This window comes from Schistocerca gregaria, chromosome 4 (genome assembly GCF_023897955.1).
Source record: "Schistocerca gregaria isolate iqSchGreg1 chromosome 4, iqSchGreg1.2, whole genome shotgun sequence".
NCBI classification, from domain to species: domain Eukaryota; kingdom Metazoa; phylum Arthropoda; class Insecta; order Orthoptera; family Acrididae; genus Schistocerca; species Schistocerca gregaria.
In genome coordinates, this window is record NC_064923.1 from 720,060,079 (window position 1) to 720,082,799 (window position 22,721).

Below are 22,721 nucleotides of genomic sequence, written 5' to 3' on the forward strand. Positions count from 1 at the left end.
CGTTTGATAATGGCACATGTGTCGAGCCAGCCTTCGTGGCCGTGTGGTTCTAGGCGCTCCAGTCTGAAACCGCGCGACCCCTACTGTCGCAGGTTCGAATCCTGGCTCGGGCATGGATGTGTGTGATGTCCTTAGGTTAGTTAGGTTTAAGTAGTTCTAAGTTCTAGGGGACTGATGAGCACAGATGTTAAGTCCCATAGTGCTCAGAGCCATTTCAACCATTGTGAACATGTGTCGAAAGAAGGTTGTCACGAACTTACGTAATCAACAATAAATACATAGTATGCGTGTGATTTTGTCAAAATAATAAAGAAGGTACTGTAGAGGAAGAGACTGTTCTTATTCCTCAAGAAATGCCCGTTAGGGTGATGCAGATTTGCGAAGTTGCTTTCAACAATAAATTGTAATGAAAAATTCTCAACCTATACGTATCATTTTTCTTAATACAGTTTCTATATTTTGATCCATCTGTTTCTTATTAGAACATGTTTGGTGAAAGCTGTACTAAACACCTGTTATGATTTTATGGCTCAGAGCGCTATGGGACTTCTGAGGTCATCAGACCCCTAGAACTTAGAACTACTTAAACCACACTAACCTAAGGACATGACACACATCCATGGCCGAGGCAGTATTCGAACATGCGACCGTAGTGGTCGCACGGTTCCAGACTGTATCGCCTAGAACCTCACGGACCCCCTATGATTTTATGCCGAAGCATCACGAAACATCCACGTGGTCTTGCGGTAGCGTTCTCGCATCCTGCGCACGGAGTCCCGGGTTCTGTTCCTGGCGGGGCTGGGGATTTTCTGTGCCTCGTGATGACTGGATGTTGTGTGTCCTTTATCATCATCGTTCACTCGCAACTCGCCGAAGTGGTGTCAACTGAAAAGAAATTGCGATACGGAGGCCTCCCGGCCAACAATGCCATACGATTTTCATCACGAAACATCTATGGTGCGGACACGAAATGTACATCGGTGAGGTAGGTGACACAGTTGCAGAGCCGGGACCTTGTTGTCGTAACAAAGGGATTAGGGGGCGGTGGCGGGCGGGCCGTGATCGACCGGGCGGCGTGCGCTGGCGCTCGCGTGTCGCGTGCCGCGGGCACGGCGCATGCGCCCGTAGGGGCCGGCGTGCCGAGGCGTGAGGCGTGCGCCGGCGAGAGCGCGCATGGCCATCATCGTGGTTACCTCGCGGTCCGCCAACTCGCTGCTCAGCGCCGCGCCGGCCGCCGCCGCGCGGCCCCACAGCTCCGGCGCCGCCGCCGCCGCCGCCGCCGCCGCCGCCGCCAGCGCGCGCTCTCCCGTGGTAAGTCAGCTCTGCGGCTCACCCCCCAGTAGAGCACGCGGTCGCTCCCCAGCACTCACGTAAGTGAAGCGGCGCCAGTCGGTCGGTGCACGAAGGTAGGTCGACGTGGAAACGGCACAAAGGAGCTGTCGTACTTCGACTTGTCAGTTACAACTCCGTGATGGCGTTGCTCGATTTGTTGTGCATCACTACGGACTGTCCAAGGTGCCTACAAGGAGTGGTGCACCGCTCACAAGGGAGACTCCCCATCGCACCCCCCTCAGATTTAAAGTTGTCACATTGCATAGGCCTTGAAAAACTGAACACATATCAATCGAGAAAACAGGAAGAAGTTGTGTGGAACTATGAAAAAAATAAGCAAAATATACAAACTGAGTAGACCATGCGCAAGATAGGCAACATCAAGGAGAGTCCGAGCTCAGGAGCGCCGTGGTCCCGTGATTAGCGTGAGCAGCTGCGGACCTTGGTTCAAATCTTCCCACGAGTGAAAAGTTTAATTTCTTTATTTTCGTAGAGTTATGATCTGTTCATTCATTGACGTCTCTGTTCACTGTAATAAGTTTAGTGTCTGTGTTTTGCGACCGCACCGCAAAACCGTGCGATTAGTAGTGCCTCTCCAATGGGAACCGAAAACATTCGATGGCAAGGTCATAGGTCAACCGATTATTCCACAGGAAAATACGTCTGATATATTCTATACGACACTGGTGACGGCGTGTGCGAAACATGACAGGAATATATTGTCGACCCACCTAACTTGTACACTTGAGAATGTGTGAAAACATTCTTCTACCTTGCCAGATTTAGGTTTTCTTGTGGATGTGATAATCATTCCCAAAAAAGTGATGAAAACATAAGAGTTTGTCACATAAACTGCAACAAATGAATGCAACAGTTTCACAGTCGTACAGTTTTCCCTGTGCTCTGTCAAAACATATGTTTTTAACGTTTTCAAATTTTTTCGTTTAGGTGTAGCGTCCCCATACTACGGCGCAGTTACCTCGCATCGGACGGACGGACGGACAGATAATAATTGTCTGAAAATAAAATATTAAACTCTTCACTCGAGGCGTGAATTGAACCGAGGACCTCTCGCTCCGCAGCTGCTCACGCTAACCACGAGACCACGGAGCTCCTGAGCGCTGATTCTCCTTGATGTTGCCTATCTTGCGCATGGACTACTCAGTTTGTATATTTTGCTTATTTTTTTTCTTAGTTCCACACAACATCTGTGTTCAGTTTTTCAAGGCCTATGCAGTGTGACAACTTATAACTAAATGTGAGGGGGTGCGATGGAGAGGTTCCCTTGTCAGAGCTATTTACACGGCGGAAGAACACTGGTCGTAAAAACTGCCTGTCGGGGACGACATTCGAGTGTAACACCACATCAGTGACAGTCAGTTTCAGACCCCACGGAAATTTGCAGCTGTCGGTGAATGCAGATCCATCTCAACCAGTTTCCGAGCCAACACTGCAAACAGATTACATTCCGTGGTCATTTCAAGCAAGGTTCAAATGGTTCAAATGGCTCTGAGCACTATGGGACTCAACTGCTGTGGTCATTAGTCCCCTAGAACTTAGAACTACTTAAATCTAACTAACCTAGGGACATCACACACATCCATGCCCAAGGCAGGATTCGAACCTGCGACCGTAGCAGTCGCACGGTTCCGGACTGCGCGCCTAGAACCGCGAGACCACCGCGGCCGGCATTTCAAGCAAGGAAAGAGGTCATTGCTCACCCTGGCACATAAAGCTGCACGTCTTCAACGCTCCACACTAAACAGAAACCGCACAGTAGCTGTCTAGAGTTGTGTAGTGTGGTACGAAGGGTTCAGATTTTCCCTCTTCTCGAGTGTTGCTACGTATCGAATGCATCACTGGCCGAATGAGGCACTTAAGCCACAGTATGTGGTGGGTGAAGTTTAGGCCGGAGGCCCGTTACGTTTCGGGGACGTTATTCGTACTTGGTTCAAATGGCTCTGAGCACTATGAGACTTAACATCTGAGGTCATCAGTCCCCTAGAACTTAGAACTACTTAAACCTAACTAAGGACATCACACACATCCACGCCGGAGGCAGGATTCGAACCTGCGACCGTAGCGATTACGCGGTTCCAGACTGAATCGCCTAGAACCGCTCGGCAACACCGGCTAGCTATTCGTACTTAGGCACAATCACTGAGTTTACCGTGAACATGAACGAGGATGTTTGGTTTTAGACTTGCCCAGTGTGTGATTTTTTCAATGTTCTCACTTGGTATTGTCTAGATAGTGTTATATTTTGGTAAGCTGACTTACTGCCATCTTCTGGCGATACTGATGGTTGATTATGTTCTGCCGGCCGGTGTGTCCGAGCGGTTCTAGGCGCTTCAGTCTGGAACCGCGCGACCGCTACGGTCGCAGGTACGAATCCTGCCTCGGGCATGGATGTGTGTGATGTCCTTAGGTTAGTTATGTTTAAGTAGTTCTAAGTTCTAGGGGACTGATGACCTCAGATGTTGTCCCATAATGCTCAGAGCCATTTCAACCATTTCTGATTAGGTTCTGTTGGGCATCCAGGCTAAATAAGGCGACAAGTCAGTCTGCCGAAACATCGCACCATTTGGACGAAGCCACCCAACGGAATATTCAAGAACATTTCAGTGAAACGGACGAGTATGTTTATTTCAACAGTCTCGATCTCCAAGTCCTACCCGTTCTTCTGCACATTTATGATAAGTATGCTGTGGAGAGCTTTGCCTTCCAAGATGACAACAGCCATTCTTGCAAGCTTGCACGCAAGCGTTCCTGATTTGGGGAAAAGTCATACGGCGAGTCGCACCATGAATGGTCCGCTAAATCCCGTGATCGTAACCCCATAAAAATGTCTTTAATGGAGACTGTAAGTAATATTTGAGACAGTGCGTCAAACCTTCCTGCAGCTCCTTTCCTTTACTGGATCTGATCATGACCGAGTGGGTTCAGCCGTTATAGCGGACTTCACAAAACTTGGACCTCTCTTTAATCCTATTCCTAGACCTTAATCTTTCTTGTATTTCTGTCGTGGCTTCCTAGTTTTTATGGCACTCGATTTTTGAGGCGCGTCTGGTACTTCATGAGACTGAACTGTCTTGAAATCGATCGCTCAATAACTGAACATAAAAAAAATCATACAGATGTATTGAAATACTGTCACACTGGAAAAAATAAGGTATAGTTTTCAGGGACAATAAGAAAGTAACCGCCGAACTGCCATCAAATAAAAAAGCTTACGCCAGGCTACAAGCCTTACGGCTTTTATTTATTTCAGCGAGTAATTCCTTTTCCCTAGAGTCAACTACTGCTGTGTCTGTTAGCATGCAAAATGTTTTCCTTGCGGAACTACCAACTCCTTTTTATTCGTGATAGACTACTACATAGGGGCAGTTACTGAATTCTTTCATGGCCAGTCTGCTCAAATATGGATTGTTTTTGCTAGCCTGTTCTACATCTACGTCTACATCTACATACATAATTCACTAGCCAACGTACAGTGGGTGATGGAGGGTACGTTGCAGGGCTACTAGTTATTTCCCTTCCTGTTCCACTCGCAAACAGAGCGAGGAAAAACGACTGTCTATAAGCATCCTTACGAGATCTAATTTCTCTTACCTCATGTTCGTAGTCCACACGCGAAACGTGAATTGGCATCAGTAGGATTGTTCTACAGTCAGCTTCGAATGCCGTTTCTCTAAATTTTTTCAGGAGGGTTCGTTGTCTTGTCTCCACGGATTCCTATTAGAGTTCCCAAAACATCTTCGTAATATATGAGCGCTGAACTTATCGGTAACAAATCTAGCAGCCCGTCTCTGAATTGCTTCGATTGGACCTGGTGCGGATCCCAAGTACTCGAGCAGTACTCAAGAATGGGTTCAGCTACTTTTCTGTATGTGGTCTCCTTTACAGATTAAACAAACTCTTAAAACTCTTCCACTAAGCAGGAATCGACCATTAGCCTTCCTCACTACATTCCTTACACGCTCAGATCAGTTTGCAACCTTACGCCTAGATATTTAATCGGTCTGGCTTTTCAAGTACCACACTATTAATGCTGTACTCCAATAATACGACATTGTTTTTCCTACTCATCTTCATTAAACTACATTTTTCTACATTTAGATCTAGCTGCCATTCATCAGACAAATTAGATTTTTTTCTAAGACACCTTTTATCATCCTGTAGTCCCTTAACGATGACAAGTTCCAAGTTCTCGTACACCACAGCATCAGCAGCAAATAGCCGCTGATTGCCGCTCACGCTGTCCTTCAGACCATTTATGTATATAGAGAATAGCTGCACTCCTCTCTCACTTCCCTGGGCCACTCGTCGATGCACTTGTCTCTGATGAACACCCGCCGTCCATGACAACATATTGGTTCTATTACTCGAGAAATCTTCGAGTCAGTCACATATATGGGAACCTATTCGGTATGCTCGTACCTTCGATAACAGACTGCAATGGGGTACCATGTCAGACGCTTTCGGAAATCTAGGAATGTTGAGTCCGCTTGTTACCCTTCACCAGGCCGCTGTGGCCGAGTGGTTCTAGGCGCTTCAGTCCGGAACCGCGCTGCTGCTACAGTCGCAGGTTCGAATCCTGCCTCGGGCATGGATGTGTGAAATGTCCTTAGGTTAGTCAGGTTTAAGTAGTTCTAAGTATAGGGGACTGATGACCTCGGATGTTAAGTCCCATAGTGCTCAGAGCCATTTGAACCATTTCTTATCCTTCAGCCATAGTTCGCAGGATATCATATAAAAGAGGCAAGATGAGTTTCGCAAGAGTGATGCTTTCTAAAACCGTGCTGATTTACGGACAGGACTTTTCCTGTCTCAACGTAATCTGTTATATTCGATCTGAGAATATGTTCAAGAATTCCGTAGCAGATCTACATTAAGAATATAGGTCTCTAATTTTGCGAGTCAGTTCTTTTACACAATTTGATATGCAGAACCATCTGTGCTGTTTTCCAGACCATTCACACTTTGAGCTGGGAGAGAGGTTTACGATAAAGGCAAGCTGAGTAAGGGATCAAACACCGCACAATACTCTTCATAAAACTAAACTGGAATTCCAACCGGACCTGGCGACTTATTTGTTTTCAACTCATTCAATACATCCAACGAGGTGGTGCTGTAACTAGGAAACTGGATTGGTTCTCGAGAGGTATCGAGGTTCAGTTACATGTTTGGCCAACAAAATTTAGTTTCCTCGAGTAATCCACGGCCGTTTTCCTTCTGCTCCTTAAACATCGTAGCTACTGCTTCGCCTCCAATGGCTTTGTTACAGAAAAAAACGATAGTACCACTTTCCTTCGTTCCCAGTTCCACGGTGCGATCTTCAGACGCGACGACGATAGACTTTATCCTTTGTGGCCACTTACGGAAGGGACTGTGACACAAACGAAGCGAGACTGATGTTGCAAGTTTGTGCAGTTATCAAATAAGTGCTCGCTTTCAAAGCAGGATCGCTTAAGACCAAATTTCCCTCCATTCGTTCCATCCACTGGTAGAAGCATTTCTACAAGTTCAGCGAGCGCACGCATCGGCTCCAGGGGTATCAGCGACTGTTAGAAACTAAAATTGCAGAGCAGCTACAAGTTTCCTGTTCCCGCATGTTTCACTCGATGGACGCGAGTATCTTCCCAAATTAATTATCCAAGGGCTACATGTTAAATATATATAGCTGTGTCTAGCACCATCGTCAGACATGAAATTATCACTGCACTTTATACAGTGCAAGGGGTGTAACGATCTCACATTGCACCATTGTTGATCTCTAAGATCGCTTGGCTCAAAGTATATGATTTTTTTGGGTATTGGTTTCTGAAATATTCTGTTTATGCACCTCCCTTTCCAATGACGATGGGTGAACTGCGATGTCGCATAACAAAAGCAGTGAATATTGTAACTTCAGACAGATTTGCGAAAGTATGAAGTTTGACTATTGTGTGGGTGTTTCCCGTACGTGCGGTGTAAGGTATATTAAACATTTATAATTCTTTCATGCTAAACGTGATTATAATACGTACCTGAAGCATGTAACAGATATACCTTCGTAGACTCCATTGTTTCTCTTGAAAACAAAAATTTTCAGTCCCATATGTAAACTAATATGTAACCCAAGTTTCCACCTTCATTCATGTAGCAGATTTGTGAAATCGGATGTATTTTTTTCAGTCACTCTGTATATTTCTTGGTCTGATTCGATTGTTCCGTGTTTTATACTTGTCTGCCTTCTGAACCTTAGCTCGATACGGGAAACCCTCCCAGCATTCCACTACATACGAAAATTCCTTTCCAGTAGCTGTGTACTTTCAGAGTTTCTGAGCCCACCTCCATGATTTGAGTAGTTACCATACATCAGTCGGCTAATATAACAAACTAAATAATTATGGTGTACCTTTTTTTAAAAAAGGTGAAACGCTTTCTCTGATTTTTAAGGGAATGTCTAGATCAATATCTGCATGACTAATCTGCAATTCACACTTAAGGGTCTTGCAGAGGCTTCTTCGAACCACTTTCAGACTATTGCTCTGCCGTTCCAGTCTCTAACAACGCGTGGGTAAATTGATCACTTAAATCTTTCCGTGCGAGCTCTGGTTTCTCTTTTGTTGCTAGCATGAACCCTTTCTACCTGTCGAGCTTGGTGGTAGTAAAGTATTTTCAAATTCAGAGGAGAAAGATGGTAATTGAAGTTTCGTGAAAAGATCTCGTCGCAACAAAAACGAATTTGTTTTAATGATTGCCATTCCAACTCGCTTATCGTATCCGTGACGTTATCTTTCCTATTCCGCGATAATACAAAACGAGATGCCCTTCTTTGAAACTTCTCGGTGTCCTCCGTTAATCTTATCTGGTGAGAATCCCATACTGCACAGCAACACTCCAGCAGAGGTCGCATTAGTGTAATATGGGCAGTCTCTTTAGTAGACCTCTTGCATCTTCTAAGTTTTCTGCCAACAAAACGTAGTCTTTCGTTTGCCTGCTTCAAAATATTATCTATTTGATCATTACAATTTAAGTTACTCGTAATTCCTGGGAATTTAGTCGAATCGACAGCCTTTAGTATGTATGTGATTTATCATGTAACTTAAATTTAATGGAATTTTTTTTTATTTTTGTACTCACGTGGATGATCTCACACTTTCTCTTATTCAGAGACAATTGCTATTTCTCGCACCATATAAATACCGTGCCTAAGTCTTGATGATTATGGTTTTGATCTTCTGATGACTTTGCTAGACGGAAAACGACAGCATCATCTGCAAACACTATAAGAGAGCTGCTCAGATTTTCTCCTAAACGCTTCCTCGGAGAACGCTGGATATTACTTCTGTTTTATCGATTATTTTCCGTCGATTACTATGTACGATCACCTGTTGGGCAGGAAATCTCGAATCCATCACACAACTGAAGCGATACTCCATAGGCACGCAATTTGATTAGAAGTCTTCAGTGAGCAGCAGTGTCAAAAGCCTTCTGGAATTCTAGAAATATGGAATCAATTCGAGACCCCCTGTCGAGAGCACTCATTGCTTCTTGCGAATTAAAAGCTAGTTGTGTTTCAAAAGAAGGATGTTTCTGAATTCGTACTTAATGTGTGTCAACAGACCGTCATCTCATTACCTCATGGTCTAGGGGATTTTCTTTTTCTTCCGAAGATGGGTCTTTATGACAGTGCACTGGCGTCATATTTAGATACTGACAGAACTTCCATAATAGAACAGGGAACGTATTTAGGACATAAATAACAAAATCCTCAACCACAATACGACAAGATCCGCTCTCGCACCAGTTGTAACTAGGTTATGTGAATTCATGTCCGCCAGTTCGACACATTTGCGCCACCGTCAATCGGTACTTTTATTCGATCATTAAAATACTATTAATTAATATTCAATGAAACGAATATCTTATCTCAAAACATTCTATATATATTTTGATTATTACCTTATTCACTATTGTGTTAAGTTCAGCAGGATTTTCTTTACATTACTACATGGGTTGTCACAGGTTGTCATCTGCAACGAAATGACGTTTTTTATGCTGTTGGCTAGCAATCTGGTGAATCACATCATCTTCAAACATGATTTTGTTGTGCGAAAATATTTCGCAATAACTTTAAATGCGAACATTTTTAGGTTAGGCTTTACTGTGACTGTTACTGACATTAAATGAAACAACAAGTTCACTGTTACCAGTCACCGTTTTATTTATTTCCACGACGCGTTTCGAAGGTTTAAACCTCCATCATCAGGTGGATTTACTTTAGTAAGTAATTCATTGTAATACTTACTAATGTAAATCCACCCGATGATGGAGGTTTAAACCTTCGAAATTCGTCATGGAAATAAATAAAACGGTGACTGGTAACAGTGAACTTGTTGTTTCATTTAATTTCGCAATAAATTTTGTTTTCGGTTTCTGTACACATCTGTATGCTCATATGTTGCAGAAATACGTACAAAAAGATTGCACATATTGTTAACGAACAACCTGCAACTTATGTCGTCGAAAATTACAAAACAAAATAAATATGTTTCTGTTGTGCGCGCAATAAACTAAATGAAAGTACCAACCGATGACAACGTATAGTTACTAGCGTAAGTGATAGATTTAAATTCCCGTAAATTATTCCGAAAATAAAGCTGCTTCTAGAGATTTAAAACCAAACGATGGCGATTCCTTATTAGAGCCGAGATGGCTTAGTGAGCAAGGATAATGGGACCGTGTTGTCTGAGTTACGAGGAAAAAACCTCAAAGAGTGTGGAACTTTTACTACGGGGCCTTTTCTGCTGAACGCCGACTGACATGGAAACTTTAAAAAAGTACGTGGGATTGGGTAACTGCTTTACGACATCCGTGTCAGTCTTGATCGTCAATTAAGAACTGAAAGAGATATAAAATATCAAAGAGAAATCTAGTTTATTCTAACGCTGTTATGACAACCCTGCTTCATCTTACAGCAGAGGTAAAAAACAAGAGATTACTGTCCGAAAGGAACAAAGAGGCGAAGCGCATTTTGTCAATTGATCATGATGTCCTCTCATATAGCAGTACATCTCCTCAGTCAAACTTATTAAGTACCAGTACAGATACGCAGCATCTCAGAATGAATTTTGCTTTTCCTTAAATCTCCCTACTTACCTAAAAGTAACGATTCTTGCAATACTGCCTCAAATACTGGGAAAGGACGACAATGATCTCTACCCTCTATTTTGGGTGCACTTTGGATTTATGCTGTAAATGTCTACGAAAATGTTTTTTGTTTTGTCCATTCCAAGAGTGCTCTAGAACCTATTGTGCATACCTTACTTCACTTGCTGATACACTGTGTTCTACTACCTTTATAATAGTGCATAGAAATAGACCTACTTGTTTCCGTAATAACAGGTTTCGAGCCATAATAGTCGGCCCCTCCCCCCACGGGTTCCTGAATTATTACGCCACTTCGAACAAGTTGTTGCGAATATTTCGAATACGGCTTACGATTAAAACATATGTGATCTAATTCAATAAGAGACAGCCAGTTCTTCTGCAGTTTGTTGGCAGAAGTAACAAGCTACGGCGCAAGCACTGTACGCTCAAAACTGATTAAATTTTACAAAAGAACAGTCTGGGAGGAGATTTTAAGAGAAGAAGAGTCTAATTATGACTATGAAGTCGTCATAAAGCTCCGGAAGTGTTTTGATTTACTAGAGACCAATTAGGCGCTCGAATTCATCTGATCATGCTTCTTGTGAGGAAAGATAAGATGAAGCATTTGCCGAATAGCGTAGGGACAGAAAATAAACTGCCTGTGGTGTGAATACAATCACTTTAGTATCCACCTGCAGAGAGGAAATTTCAAAAGACGTAATTTAGGACGGATGTTCATGGATATGAAATGCCATCAGATCCAGCACCAGTCACGTATTACGGTATCTAAAATCTTCTCAGCAGACGGAAACTGAAATACGGTATCTTTAAGCGAAAATTAAAATCACAAATGCGTTATTAGAAATTTTCTGATAAATTACGCTACAATATACTGCATCCATATAGCAACCTCAGATACTTACTGAAGCGGTAAAACTGGGATAAATTGAGGAGCTCGTTACACAGATTCTCAGATCAAAGCGCTGTGGTTTTAAAGGAGAAATATTAAATCAGCCGACATCCTCTTCACACTACTGGAACAATTTCGTGACATAATCACTCACTCAGTATTCGAATGAAGTATGAAGTCTATCAAAGACTACTAACAGTGCAATCGAAGGAGATGGCTGAGCGGTTAAAACACTTGATTCGTTTATGGGAGCAGTGTTGTTCAAATCCCATTCTGACCACCGACATTTTTTGTCACTTCACGCAAAGAAGATTGTGGCCTGCTTTTTTGCACCTTCCTTGCACAGTATGAACCTGCTGCTCTGCTTCTCTCATTACCTCGATGATAAAAGAACGTTGAATCTTTGCAAAAGCACGCCAAAGAATGCAAAAGAATACCGCGAACGCGTATTTCAAATTTGTGTTCTAGCTGATATTTGTTTTAGAATGATGAAATGATTTTTATGTCAGATTTATTGAGTCCATTATGGTGCCTGTCGTCAGGGAAAGGGAACGCGATTCAGTGAAGTAATAAAACAAAGAGTTGTTCAATCAAACTCCTAAGGCGCAGGTGTGACGGCGTTTTGCTCCTTTATTTTTAGTACTATGCTTTACTATTATCGAAGTTCAATAATAACTTTGGTTATCCAGTACCTGAGGAATATACCACTTGCCGTAACGAACTGAGTAGACATGCGAGGCCGGCCGTGGTGACCGAGCGGTTCTAGGCGCTACAGTCAGGAACAGCTGTCTATTAGCACAACGATTAACAACTCCCTTAATGTTGTTAATAAACCACAGAAGGCGTCTTCTTGAATTCTTTCTTATTTACACAACACATCATAACAACCGAAAATTGCCGGCCATTGTGGCCGAGCGGTTCTAGGCGCGTCAGTCCGGAATCACGCTGCTGCTGCAGTCGCCGGTTCGAATCCTGCCTCGGGCATGGATGTGTGTAATGTCCTTAGGTTAGTTAGGTTCAAGTAGTTCTAAGTTCTAGGGGACCGATGACCTTAGAAGTTAAGTCTCATAGTGAAAAAAAATGCGAGGAAAGTCTACAAATCAAAAAAACAGTTCTATGCACCATATGTTGTAGCAGGCAAGTCGGTCAGATATCATAATAAGAAACAGTACCAATATACCGATAAAGTACGAAGGGCGCTTACGCAGGATTAATTTCGATATTGTTAGAGAACCGTGTGCTACATGGAACCGAAATTGACAAATAAATCCCAATCAAATATTGTCATTTATGTATCATTTTACTGCTGTAGCTAATATGATTATTGTACTCAAAGTCTATAACATTTCACCTGATTGTTATTAGCAAGTATGAAGTTTAAGCCATTTTAATATTCCACCTGACTGTATGAAATTTAAGCTGTTTTAACTTGTCAAAATCGGATTTATATGCCACCTGAAGTATACACACGTGTATTCGACACCTCAAAACAAACAACTCCAAATCCTTTAAATAATTATTCTGCAATAATGTTGTTTCGATGTATATTCTTTGTACTTTGCGATTATGTCTTTTCCTCTGCTATACGAACCTTGCACCCAGCAGATTCCATACGCCATATTTGTTTACAAATATGACAATATACATGTGATGTTGATTGGCGACTCCATGGAGTGTCCTGCGCACCACGACCAGATAATGGATATACTTGGAAGGAGAGACAGCGTTGGTCGTATTTTGTTGTTTTATTAACCGCAAAATCGATTTTCGGTCACTTAGTGACCATCCTCAGTGCTGTAATATACAATTCACATTGGTAGGCACTGCTGTCAACAAGCTTAGGGCGATCACAAAACTCCATATGTGATCGCTCTACGCTTGTTGACAGCAGTGCCTACCAATGTGAATTGTATATTACAGCACTAAGGACAGTCACTAAGTGACCGAAAATCGATTTTGCGAATAATAAAACAACAAAATACGACCAACGCTGTCTCTCCTTCCAAGTACATACATGTGAGTGTTACGACAGCGAAAGGAACCTGTGACCACTGGAGGTACTCTACTTTACTTCTTTTATGTTTACCGTTAGATATCAGTTTAATTTTTTGTCAAAAGAAACCCAAAACCACGTTCTGAAATAGTGTCTTGTTTCTCCACTAGACAGTGCCTCACGTTCCTCCAAAAACCGTAACACAGCACACACAAAAATGTCATACTAACTAATGTAAATCCACCTGATGATGGAATTTTAAACCTTTGAAACGCGTCGTGGAAATAAATAAAATGGTGACTGGTAACAGTAAACTTGTTGTTTGATTTAATGTAAAGTCAACGATTGATCAAGTGTCAAGTTTCCACTTGTTAATCTGGGGTTCTTCAAACTGAATTTTTTTTTTGTTAATGGAGAGTACATGTCGCATACTGTTGTCGTCACACTATCATAAGTTCTCGAACTACATAAATCTTCTACGGGAAGTCTTTATGAGGGTGTTATTATGATATTCTCTCTGAACAAGAATTGTATCACGGCAAGACAGAGTTCACGAATACTGAACAAATGACTTCTTAACTTTCCAGGCTTTCCTGTGAATTCCTCACGCAATTTTTCTCCAAATGAGCACAAAATACATTGCCAGTGTCGAAACATCACAAAATTAAGACTGTTCGTCGGGACAGAAAAAGAGTTATACGCATTAGAATAACTGAAACCATGCAAACACTGAAATCGGAGGCCTTTTGGTGAATAAACGTTCGTGGCGCATAAAAGACAAACTCGGCAACATTAGTGATGACCAAAAGCCGTTTGAAAATTGCTATATACCGAAGTAGCCCGAATAATCACAATTTGGTTTCAACTTAGTTGAAAATTTATCTTCAGATGCTTGAAATACGTACAGTAGTCAGTGGTATCATGTACAACAATAGAAAATGAAATGTAAAGTGGATTATCAAAACTGTCATTAAATGTACAAAAACTCTTTTGGGTTTTCTGTCCTTTGCTGTAGCAAAGTATTCTCGTGCATTCGCTTCGTGCTTGAAAACGAATACTATTTGTGCTCGGTTCCAAATCAAAGCAGGTTTCATTTCATTTCGAAACTACAGAACTTATCTTCAGAGTTGGCAGAAATACTGACCTTGTATACGAGCAGGTACGAGACAAATCTAAATAATGAGACTCTATTGGATAGAAAATATGAGTCGCCACAGCTAGCGACTTGCGCAAGTTGTAGAAATCCTCGGCTAGTAGTCGATTCCTGTTTGGGAGGCACGGAGTTAAAGCGACTGCAGAAATAAACAGACCCTCCCTTCTGGCCCCTCCCAGCTGTGAGCTGCGGTCAGTGATTCGATTTATCAGTGCTGTAGTACAGAGCGGTGTTGTCATTCATTGTGAACTATGACCTGACCACGATATTACTGCCCTTCGCGTGCCATGGCCGTTATTGGAAACATGCAGTGAGGTTATTCTAAACAAATATAGTGGTGGTTAAGGAGAATGCACCACACTGTGAATGATTTCAAGACAATTGTGCATATTCTATCAAGTGGTTCAAAGTGTCCTCGTGAAATATCACGATAAAAAGAAAACACAATAAGCCTACCGAAGCGCTCTCACTCACAGGTGCAATGATATTGTGGACGACTAATACTTGAAATGTAGCAGCTTCCAGAGAACCGTCTCCCACGCGGGTCCTCTGTGACCTCATTCCTTTCCCCCATCTGCTCCCATTTCTCGAACATATCCGCATATTCTACACCCCCCGCCACCTTGATCCCCCTCATCCCCTGGTTGCACCTCTCCTCTTCAACACCCCCCCTCTGCCGCACCTTCACTGTTGTGTCCCCCCACCCTCCATCTCTACACCCTTCATCTCTTTTTCCCCAGGTGGCTTCCGTCAACTCCCCCTCCTGGATGATGCCCTCCCTTCCTCCAATTATGCCTCCTATCAACTCTGATCCTCACCTCCCCCTCCCTCCATCTGTCCTTTTCCTGGGATCCCTCTCCCCCCCTTCCATCCTGTTTTTTCCCTGCCTACCCTCTCTCTGCCTCCCTTCTCTCCCCTGAGTCCCTTTGCATTTTCCTCCTCTGCCTTTCCCCATTCCCCCTCGCGTCTATCCTGCCCCCCCCCCCTTCTGAGTCCTCTCCCTCCGTCGGTCCCCCCCCCTTTCGTTTTTTCTCTGCTCACCCTTTTTTCCCCTCATCTGTCCAGGTCCCCCCCTCCCACCCCCCACATCTGCTCTTGGCTGTGGTGTGTCACTTTCGTGCTGACTTTTTAGTGCAGTGTTTCCAGTGGCTGTTGAGTGTTATGCATCTTTTCCGAAGTGTTGCGAACGGACATCATACTGTCGCTGGGTGAGGTTTTTGTATCTCTTGCGAACAGAAACCAGACTGTCGCTGTGTTTCTTAATTATCTGTCTACTATTTTACCTGTCTGTTTCCAGTGTATTTTATTAGCAACGCCACCTCTTTGTTTATGTTTTAACTTCCCACAATTTTCCGCCATTTTACAACTTAAGTCACCGTCTTATCGCCTGTTTTTATTGTTTCTTATCTTCTCATGTTTTAAAAATTCTGTGGGCTGCAGAGCAGCGTACTAAGCTGCTGTCAGCCCGCCTCCCTTTGCGGGGAATCGAAATTCAATAAAGGAAAAAAAACAGCTTCCAGAAATGAGTGAAGGACAAGCAGAGTAATTATGCAATACTTTTAAGAAGGCCGTGTAAATAAACATGAACGTGAGAGATGGAATACCTAGGATTTAGGCACGTGTTCTTGGGCGAGCAAGTGAAAAGTGCGGCAAATTCATCGAGTCACAATCAACCATTTTGTCCTAAAATTTCGTTCCGCATCGAGTGTGACATGGTACCGGGTTTCTATCGAGAGACAGTGTTCGAAATTCCTTAGTACCTTACAGTGTGTAAGAAACGTGAAATTTACATTGGTGATGGAAAACAAATTATGACCACCTGGTTAATAATGTGTTGTTTCACATTTGGAACGCAGTTCGCTAGCGCTTCTGCTAGACATGGACTACGTATCCGACGTATGAGACTCAATATCTCTGCGCACAGGTCACGCAGATCCTGGTCCTGTGGGCCAATGGTCTATGGATGCGGAGCTGGTGTCTAATACTGTTCGTGGTGTATTTCAAGGGGCTCAAACCAGGTTAATGTAGATACCAAGACATCACTGTGAGTTCACCATCATTCTCGCATCACTGTAACGCATTTCCGGCCTTGTGACACAGTGAGCCTGTTGGAAGACGCCATCGCCATTGAGGAAGAGATGATTCTACATCTACATCTACATCTACATGACTACTCTGCAATTCACATTTAAGTGCTTGGCAGAGGGTTCATCGAACCAGAATCATACTATCTCTCTACTATTCCACTCCCGAACAGCGAGCGGGAAAAACGAACACCTAAACCTTTCTGTTCGAGCTCTGATTTCTCTTATTTTATTTTGATGATCATTCCTACCTATGTAGGTTGGGCTCAACAAAATATTTTCGCATTCGGAAGAGAAAGTTGGTGACTGAAATTTCGTAAAAAGCTCTCGCCGCGACGAAAAACGTCTATGCTGTAATGACTTCCATCCCAACTCGTGTATCATATCTGCCACACTCTCTCCCCTATAACGCGATAATACAAAACGAGCTGCCCTTCTTTGCACCCTCTCGATGTCCTCCGTCAATCCCACCTGGTAAGGATCCCACACCGCGCAGCAATATTCTAACAGAGGACGAACGAGTGTAGTGTAAGCTGTCTCTTTAGTGGACTTGTTGCATCTTCTAAGTGTCCTGCCAATGAAACGCAACCTTTGGCTCGCCTTCCCGACAATATTATCTATGTGGTCCTTCCAACTGAAGTTGTTCGTAATTTTAACACCCAGGTACTTAGTTGAATTGACAGCCTTGAGAATTGTACTATTTATCGAGTAATCGAATTCCAACGGATTTCTTTTCGAACTCATGTGGATCATCTCACACTTTTCGTTATTTAGCGTCAACTGCCACCTGACACACCATACAGCAATCTTTTCTAAATCGCTTTGCAGCTGATACTGGTCTTCGGATGACCTTACTAGACGGTAAATTACAGCATCATCTGCGAACAACCTAAGAGAACTGCTCAGATTGTCACCCAGGTCATTTATATAGATCAGGAACAGTAGAGGTCCCAGGACGCTTCCCTGGGGAACACCTGATATCACTTCAGTTTTACTCGATGATTTTCCGTCTATTACTACGAACTGCGACCTTCCTGACAGGAAATCACGAATCCAGTCGCACAACTGAGACGATATCCCATAGCTCCGCAGCTTGATTAGAAGTCGCTTGTGAGGAACGGTGTCAAAAGCTTTCCGGAAATCTAGAAATACGGAATCAACTTGAGATCCCCTGTCGATAGCGGCCATTACTTCGTGCGAATAAAGAGCTAGCTGCGTTGCACAAGAGCGATGTTTTCTGAAGCCATGCTGATTACGTGTCAATAGATCGTTCCCTTCGAGGTGATTCATAATGTTTGAATACAGTATATGTTCCAAAACCCTACTGCAAACCGACGTCAATGATATAGGTCTGTAGTTAAATGGATTACTCCTACTACCCTTCTTGAACACTGGTGCGACCTGCGCAATTTTCCAATCTGTAGGTACAGATCTATCGGTGAGCGAGCGGTTGTATATGAGTGCTAAGTAGGGAGCTATAGTATCAGCGTAATCTGAAAGGAACCTAATCGGTATACAATCTGGACCTGAAGACTTGCCCGTATCAAGCGATTTGAGTTGCTTCGCAACCCCTAAGGTATCTACTTCTAAGAAACTCATGCTAGCAGATGTTCGTGTTTCAAATTCTGGAATATTCCATTCGTCTTCCCTGGTGAAGGAATTTCGGAAAACTGCGTTCAATAACTCCGCTTTAGCGGCACAGTCGTCGATAACAGTACCGTCGGCACTGCGCAGCGAAGGTATTGACTGCGCCTTGCCGCTTGTGTACTTTACATACGACCAGAATTTCTTCGGATTTTCTACCAAATTTCGAGACAATGTTTCGTTGTGGAACCTATTAAAGGCATCTCGCATCGAAGTACGTGCCAAATTTCGCGCGTCTGTAAATTTTAGCCCATCTTCAGGATTTCGCGTTCTTCTGAACTTCGCATGCTTTTTCCGTTGGCTCTGCAACAGCGTTCGGACCTTTTTTGTGTACCACGGGGGATCCGTTCCATCTCTTACCAATTTATGAGGTATGAATATCTCAATTGCTGTTGCTACTATATCTTTGAATTTGAGCCACATCTCGTCTACATTCGCATAGTCAGTTCGGAAGGAATGGAAATTATCTTTTAGGAAGGCTTCTAGTGGCACTTTATCCACTTTTTTAAATAAAATTATTTTGCGTTTGTTTCTGATGGATTTGGAAGAAATGGTATTGAGCCTAGCTACAACGACCTTATGATCACTAATCCCGGTATCAGTCATGATGCTCTCTATCAGCTCTGGATTGTTTGAGGCCAAGAGGTCAAGTGTGTTTTCGCAACCATCCACAATTCGCGTGGGTTCGTGGACTAACTGCTCTAAATAATTTTCGGAGAATGCATTTAGGACAATCTCGGAAGACGTTTTCTGCCTACCACCGGTTTTGAACAAGTATTTTTGCCAACATACCGAGGGTAGGTTGAAGTCCCCACCAACTATAACCGTATGAGTGGGGTATTTATTTGTTACGAGACTCAAACTTTCTCTGAACTGTTCCGCAACTGTATCATCGGAGTCTGGGGGTCGGTAGAAGGAGCCAATTATTAACTTAATTCGGCTGTTAAGTATAACCTCCACCCACACCAATTCGCACGGAGTATCTACTTCGACTTCACTACAAGATAAACCACTACTGACAGACACCAACACTCCACCACCAATTCTGCCTAATCTATCTTTCCTGAACACCGTCTGAGACTTCGTAAAAATTTCTGCAGAACTTATTTCAGGCTTTAGCCAGCTTTCTGTACCTATAACGATATCAGCTTCTGTGCTTTCTATTAGCGCTTGAAGCTCAGGGACTTTTCCAGCGCAACTACAACAGTTTACAACTATAATTCCGACTGTTCCTTGATCCAAGCACGTCCTGTAATTGCCAAGCACCCTTTGACATTGCAGCCCATCCCGCACTTTCCCGAGGCCTTCTAACCTAAAAAACCGCCCAGTCCATGCCACACAGCCTCCGCTACCCGTGTAGCCGCCAGCTGAGTGTAGTGAACTCCTGACCTATTCAGCGGAACCCGAAACCCCACCACCCTATGCCGCAAGTCAAGGAATCTGCAGCCAATACGGTCGCAAAACCGTCTGAGCCTCTGATTCAGACCCTCCACCCGGCTCTGCACCAAAGGTCCGCAGTCGGTTCTGTCAACGATGCTGCAGATGGTGAGCTCTGCCTTCATCTCGTAAGCAAGACCGGCAGCCTTCACCAAATCAGATAGCCGCTGGAATCCAGAGAGAATTTCCTCAGATCCAAAGCGACACACGTCATTAGTGCCGACATGTGCCACCACCTGCAGCTGGCTGCACCCTGTGCTCTTCATGGCATCCGGAAGGACCCTTTCCACATCAGGAATGACTCCTCCCGGAATGCACACGGAGTGCACACTGGATTTCTTCCCCTCCTTAGCCGCCATATCCCTAAGGGGCCCCATTACGCGCCTAACATTGGAGCTCCCAACTACCAATAAGCCCACCCTCTGCGATTGCCCGGACCTTGAAGGCTGAGAATGATCCTCTGAAACAGGGCAGGCAGCTGCATCTGGCTCAGCCAGAGACAGTGCCTGAAACCGGTTTGTCAGACGCACCGGGGAGGCTTTCTGATCAGCTTCCGGGGACGCCTTTCGCTGCCTGCCACGCCTTGGAACGACCTCCCAATCAACCACAGGCGAGGGCTCAGCCCCACTGCGGGCAGAAACCGGGGCAACCAGAGCGGCAGACCGATCTGGGGACAGGCGGGATGAGGTTGACATCCCCGTGATACCCGAGTCCGGCTCCCCACAGTGGTGCCCATTGGCAACAGCCTCAAGCTGCGCGACCGAAGTCAGCGCCGATTGCAGCTGTGAGCGAAGGGATGCCAAGTCAGCCCTCATCCGAACACAGCAATCGCAGTCCCTGCCCATTCTAATTGATGTTTAACAACAGTTACTGAAACACGAGTCTGTGCCTAGATAACGCAAGCGGAACACACAAAGAATGTATCAACTAACCTGTACAAATGCCTAACGACTGCGCTACAATCTGCTGAATTTACGATTACAGTAACTAAAACTCGAAATTGCACCTCCTATACGAAACTCACACGCAATTTAAATAAGAATCTACGAAGTAAACACTAAAGCGCGATGCTACAACTGTCAAATACTATAATACGCCCGAAATATATGAATTAAACAATGCAAGTACCCAAAAACACGCAAAGAAATTAATTAAACTATCTAACAAATAAGTAAGCTAGGGTTATACGACTTGCTGCAGCAGCTGCTTATCCAACGGCGGCAGGCATTCGTGAATGAATGGATGTGGTCCAAAGTAATGTTCACGTAGTCCACTCACGTCTTTGTGTCCTTGATTACAGGTACAGGTCCAGTGAATCAATAGGTGAACGTCTCCCATAACATAATACACTACTGACCATTAAAATTGCTACACCAGGAAGAAATGCAGATGATAAACGGGTATGCATTGGACAAATATATTAAACCTGAACTGACATGTGATTACATTTTCACGTAATTTGGATGCATAGATCTTGAGAAATCAGTACCCAGAACAACCACCTCTGGCCGTCATAACGGCCTTCATTCGCCTGGGCATTGAGTCAAACAGAGTTTGGCTGGCGTGTACAGGTACAGCTGCCCATGCAGCCTCAACACGAAACAACAGTTCATCAAGAGTAGTCAGTGGCGTATTGTGACGAGCCAATTGCTGGGCCACCATTGACCAGACGTTTTCAAATGGTGAGAGATGTGGAGAATGTGCCGGCCAGGGCAGCAGTCAAACGTTTACTGTATCCAGAAAGGCCCGTACAGGACCTGCAGAATGGTGTCCTGCATTGTCCTGCTGAAATGTAGGGTTTCGCAGGGATCGAATGGAGGGTTGAGCCACGGGTCGTAACACATCTGAAATGTAACGTCCACTGTTCAAAGTGCCATCAATGCGAACAAGAGGTGACGGAGACGTGTAACAAACGACACCCCATGACGTCACGCCGGGTGATACACCAGTATGGCGATGACGAATACACGCTTCCAATGTGCGTTCACCGCGATGTCACCAAGCACGGATGCGACCAACATGATGCTGTAAACAGAACCTGGATTCATCCAATAAAATAACGTTTTGTCATTCGTGCACCCAGGTTCGTCGCTGAGTACACCATTGCAGGCGCTCCTGTCTGTGATGCAGCGTCAAGGAGATCCGTCGCCATGGTCACCGAGCTGGTAGTCCATGCTGCTGCAAACGTCGTCGAACTGTTAGTACACATGGTTGTTTTGCAAACGTCCCCATCTGTTGACTCAGGGATCGAGACGTGGCTGCAAGATTGGTTACAGCCATGCGTATAAGATGCCTGTCATCTCGATTGCTAGTGATACGAGGCCGTTGGGATCCAGCACGGCGTTCCCTATGCCCCTCCTAAACCCAACGATTCCATATTCTGCTAACAGTCATTGGATCTCAACCAACGCGAGCAGCAATCTCGTGATACGAGAAATCGCAGTCGCGATAGGCTACAATCCGACCTTCATCAAAGTCGGATACGTGATGGTACGCATTCATCCTCCTTACACGAGGCATCACAACAACGTTTCACCAGGCAACGCCGGTCAATTGCTGTTTGTGTATGAGAAATCGGTTGGAAACTTTCCTCATATCAGCACGTTGTAAGTGTCGCCACTGGCGCCAACCTTGTGTGAATGCTCTGAAAAACTAATCGTTTGAATATCACAGCATCTTCCTCCTGTCGGTTAAATTTAGCGTCTGCAGCACGTCATCTTCGTGGTGCAGTAATTTAATGGCCAGTAGTGTCTCTATCGATTCCTAAACTTGGCTAACGGTGACATTTCTCGTATTATTCGCAATGACTTTTTGCTGTTTTTTATCCTGCTTAACTCGTATCCTTATTCACTTTGTCCGTTTTCGACAAAATAGCACCAAGTTTTTTTAAGGTTTGTGTTTGTGAGTAGAATACCTGACAGTTTTCAACACTGCACTTTTCTAAAAACGTGTAAGAAGTTACTTACCGAGGTGAGGTGTAAATACGGGCGATAGTCAAGAAATGGACAGGAAAGTGTTCCTAAAAATCGC

At 44.0% G+C, this 22,721-nt stretch overlaps 1 protein-coding gene across 1 annotated transcript in view; it reads left to right on the plus strand.

Annotated features, from left to right (window-relative positions):
* Positions 1-1,173: 1,173 nt before the first annotated feature.
* Positions 1,174-22,721, plus strand: part of LOC126267883 (PH domain leucine-rich repeat-containing protein phosphatase 1-like) — a 174,466-nt gene continuing 152,918 nt past the window's right edge. Inside the window, exon 1 of the mRNA XM_049973193.1 lies at positions 1,174-1,311. Within this exon, the coding sequence (XP_049829150.1) occupies positions 1,174-1,311 (138 nt within the window). The remainder of the gene's footprint in view (positions 1,312-22,721) is intronic.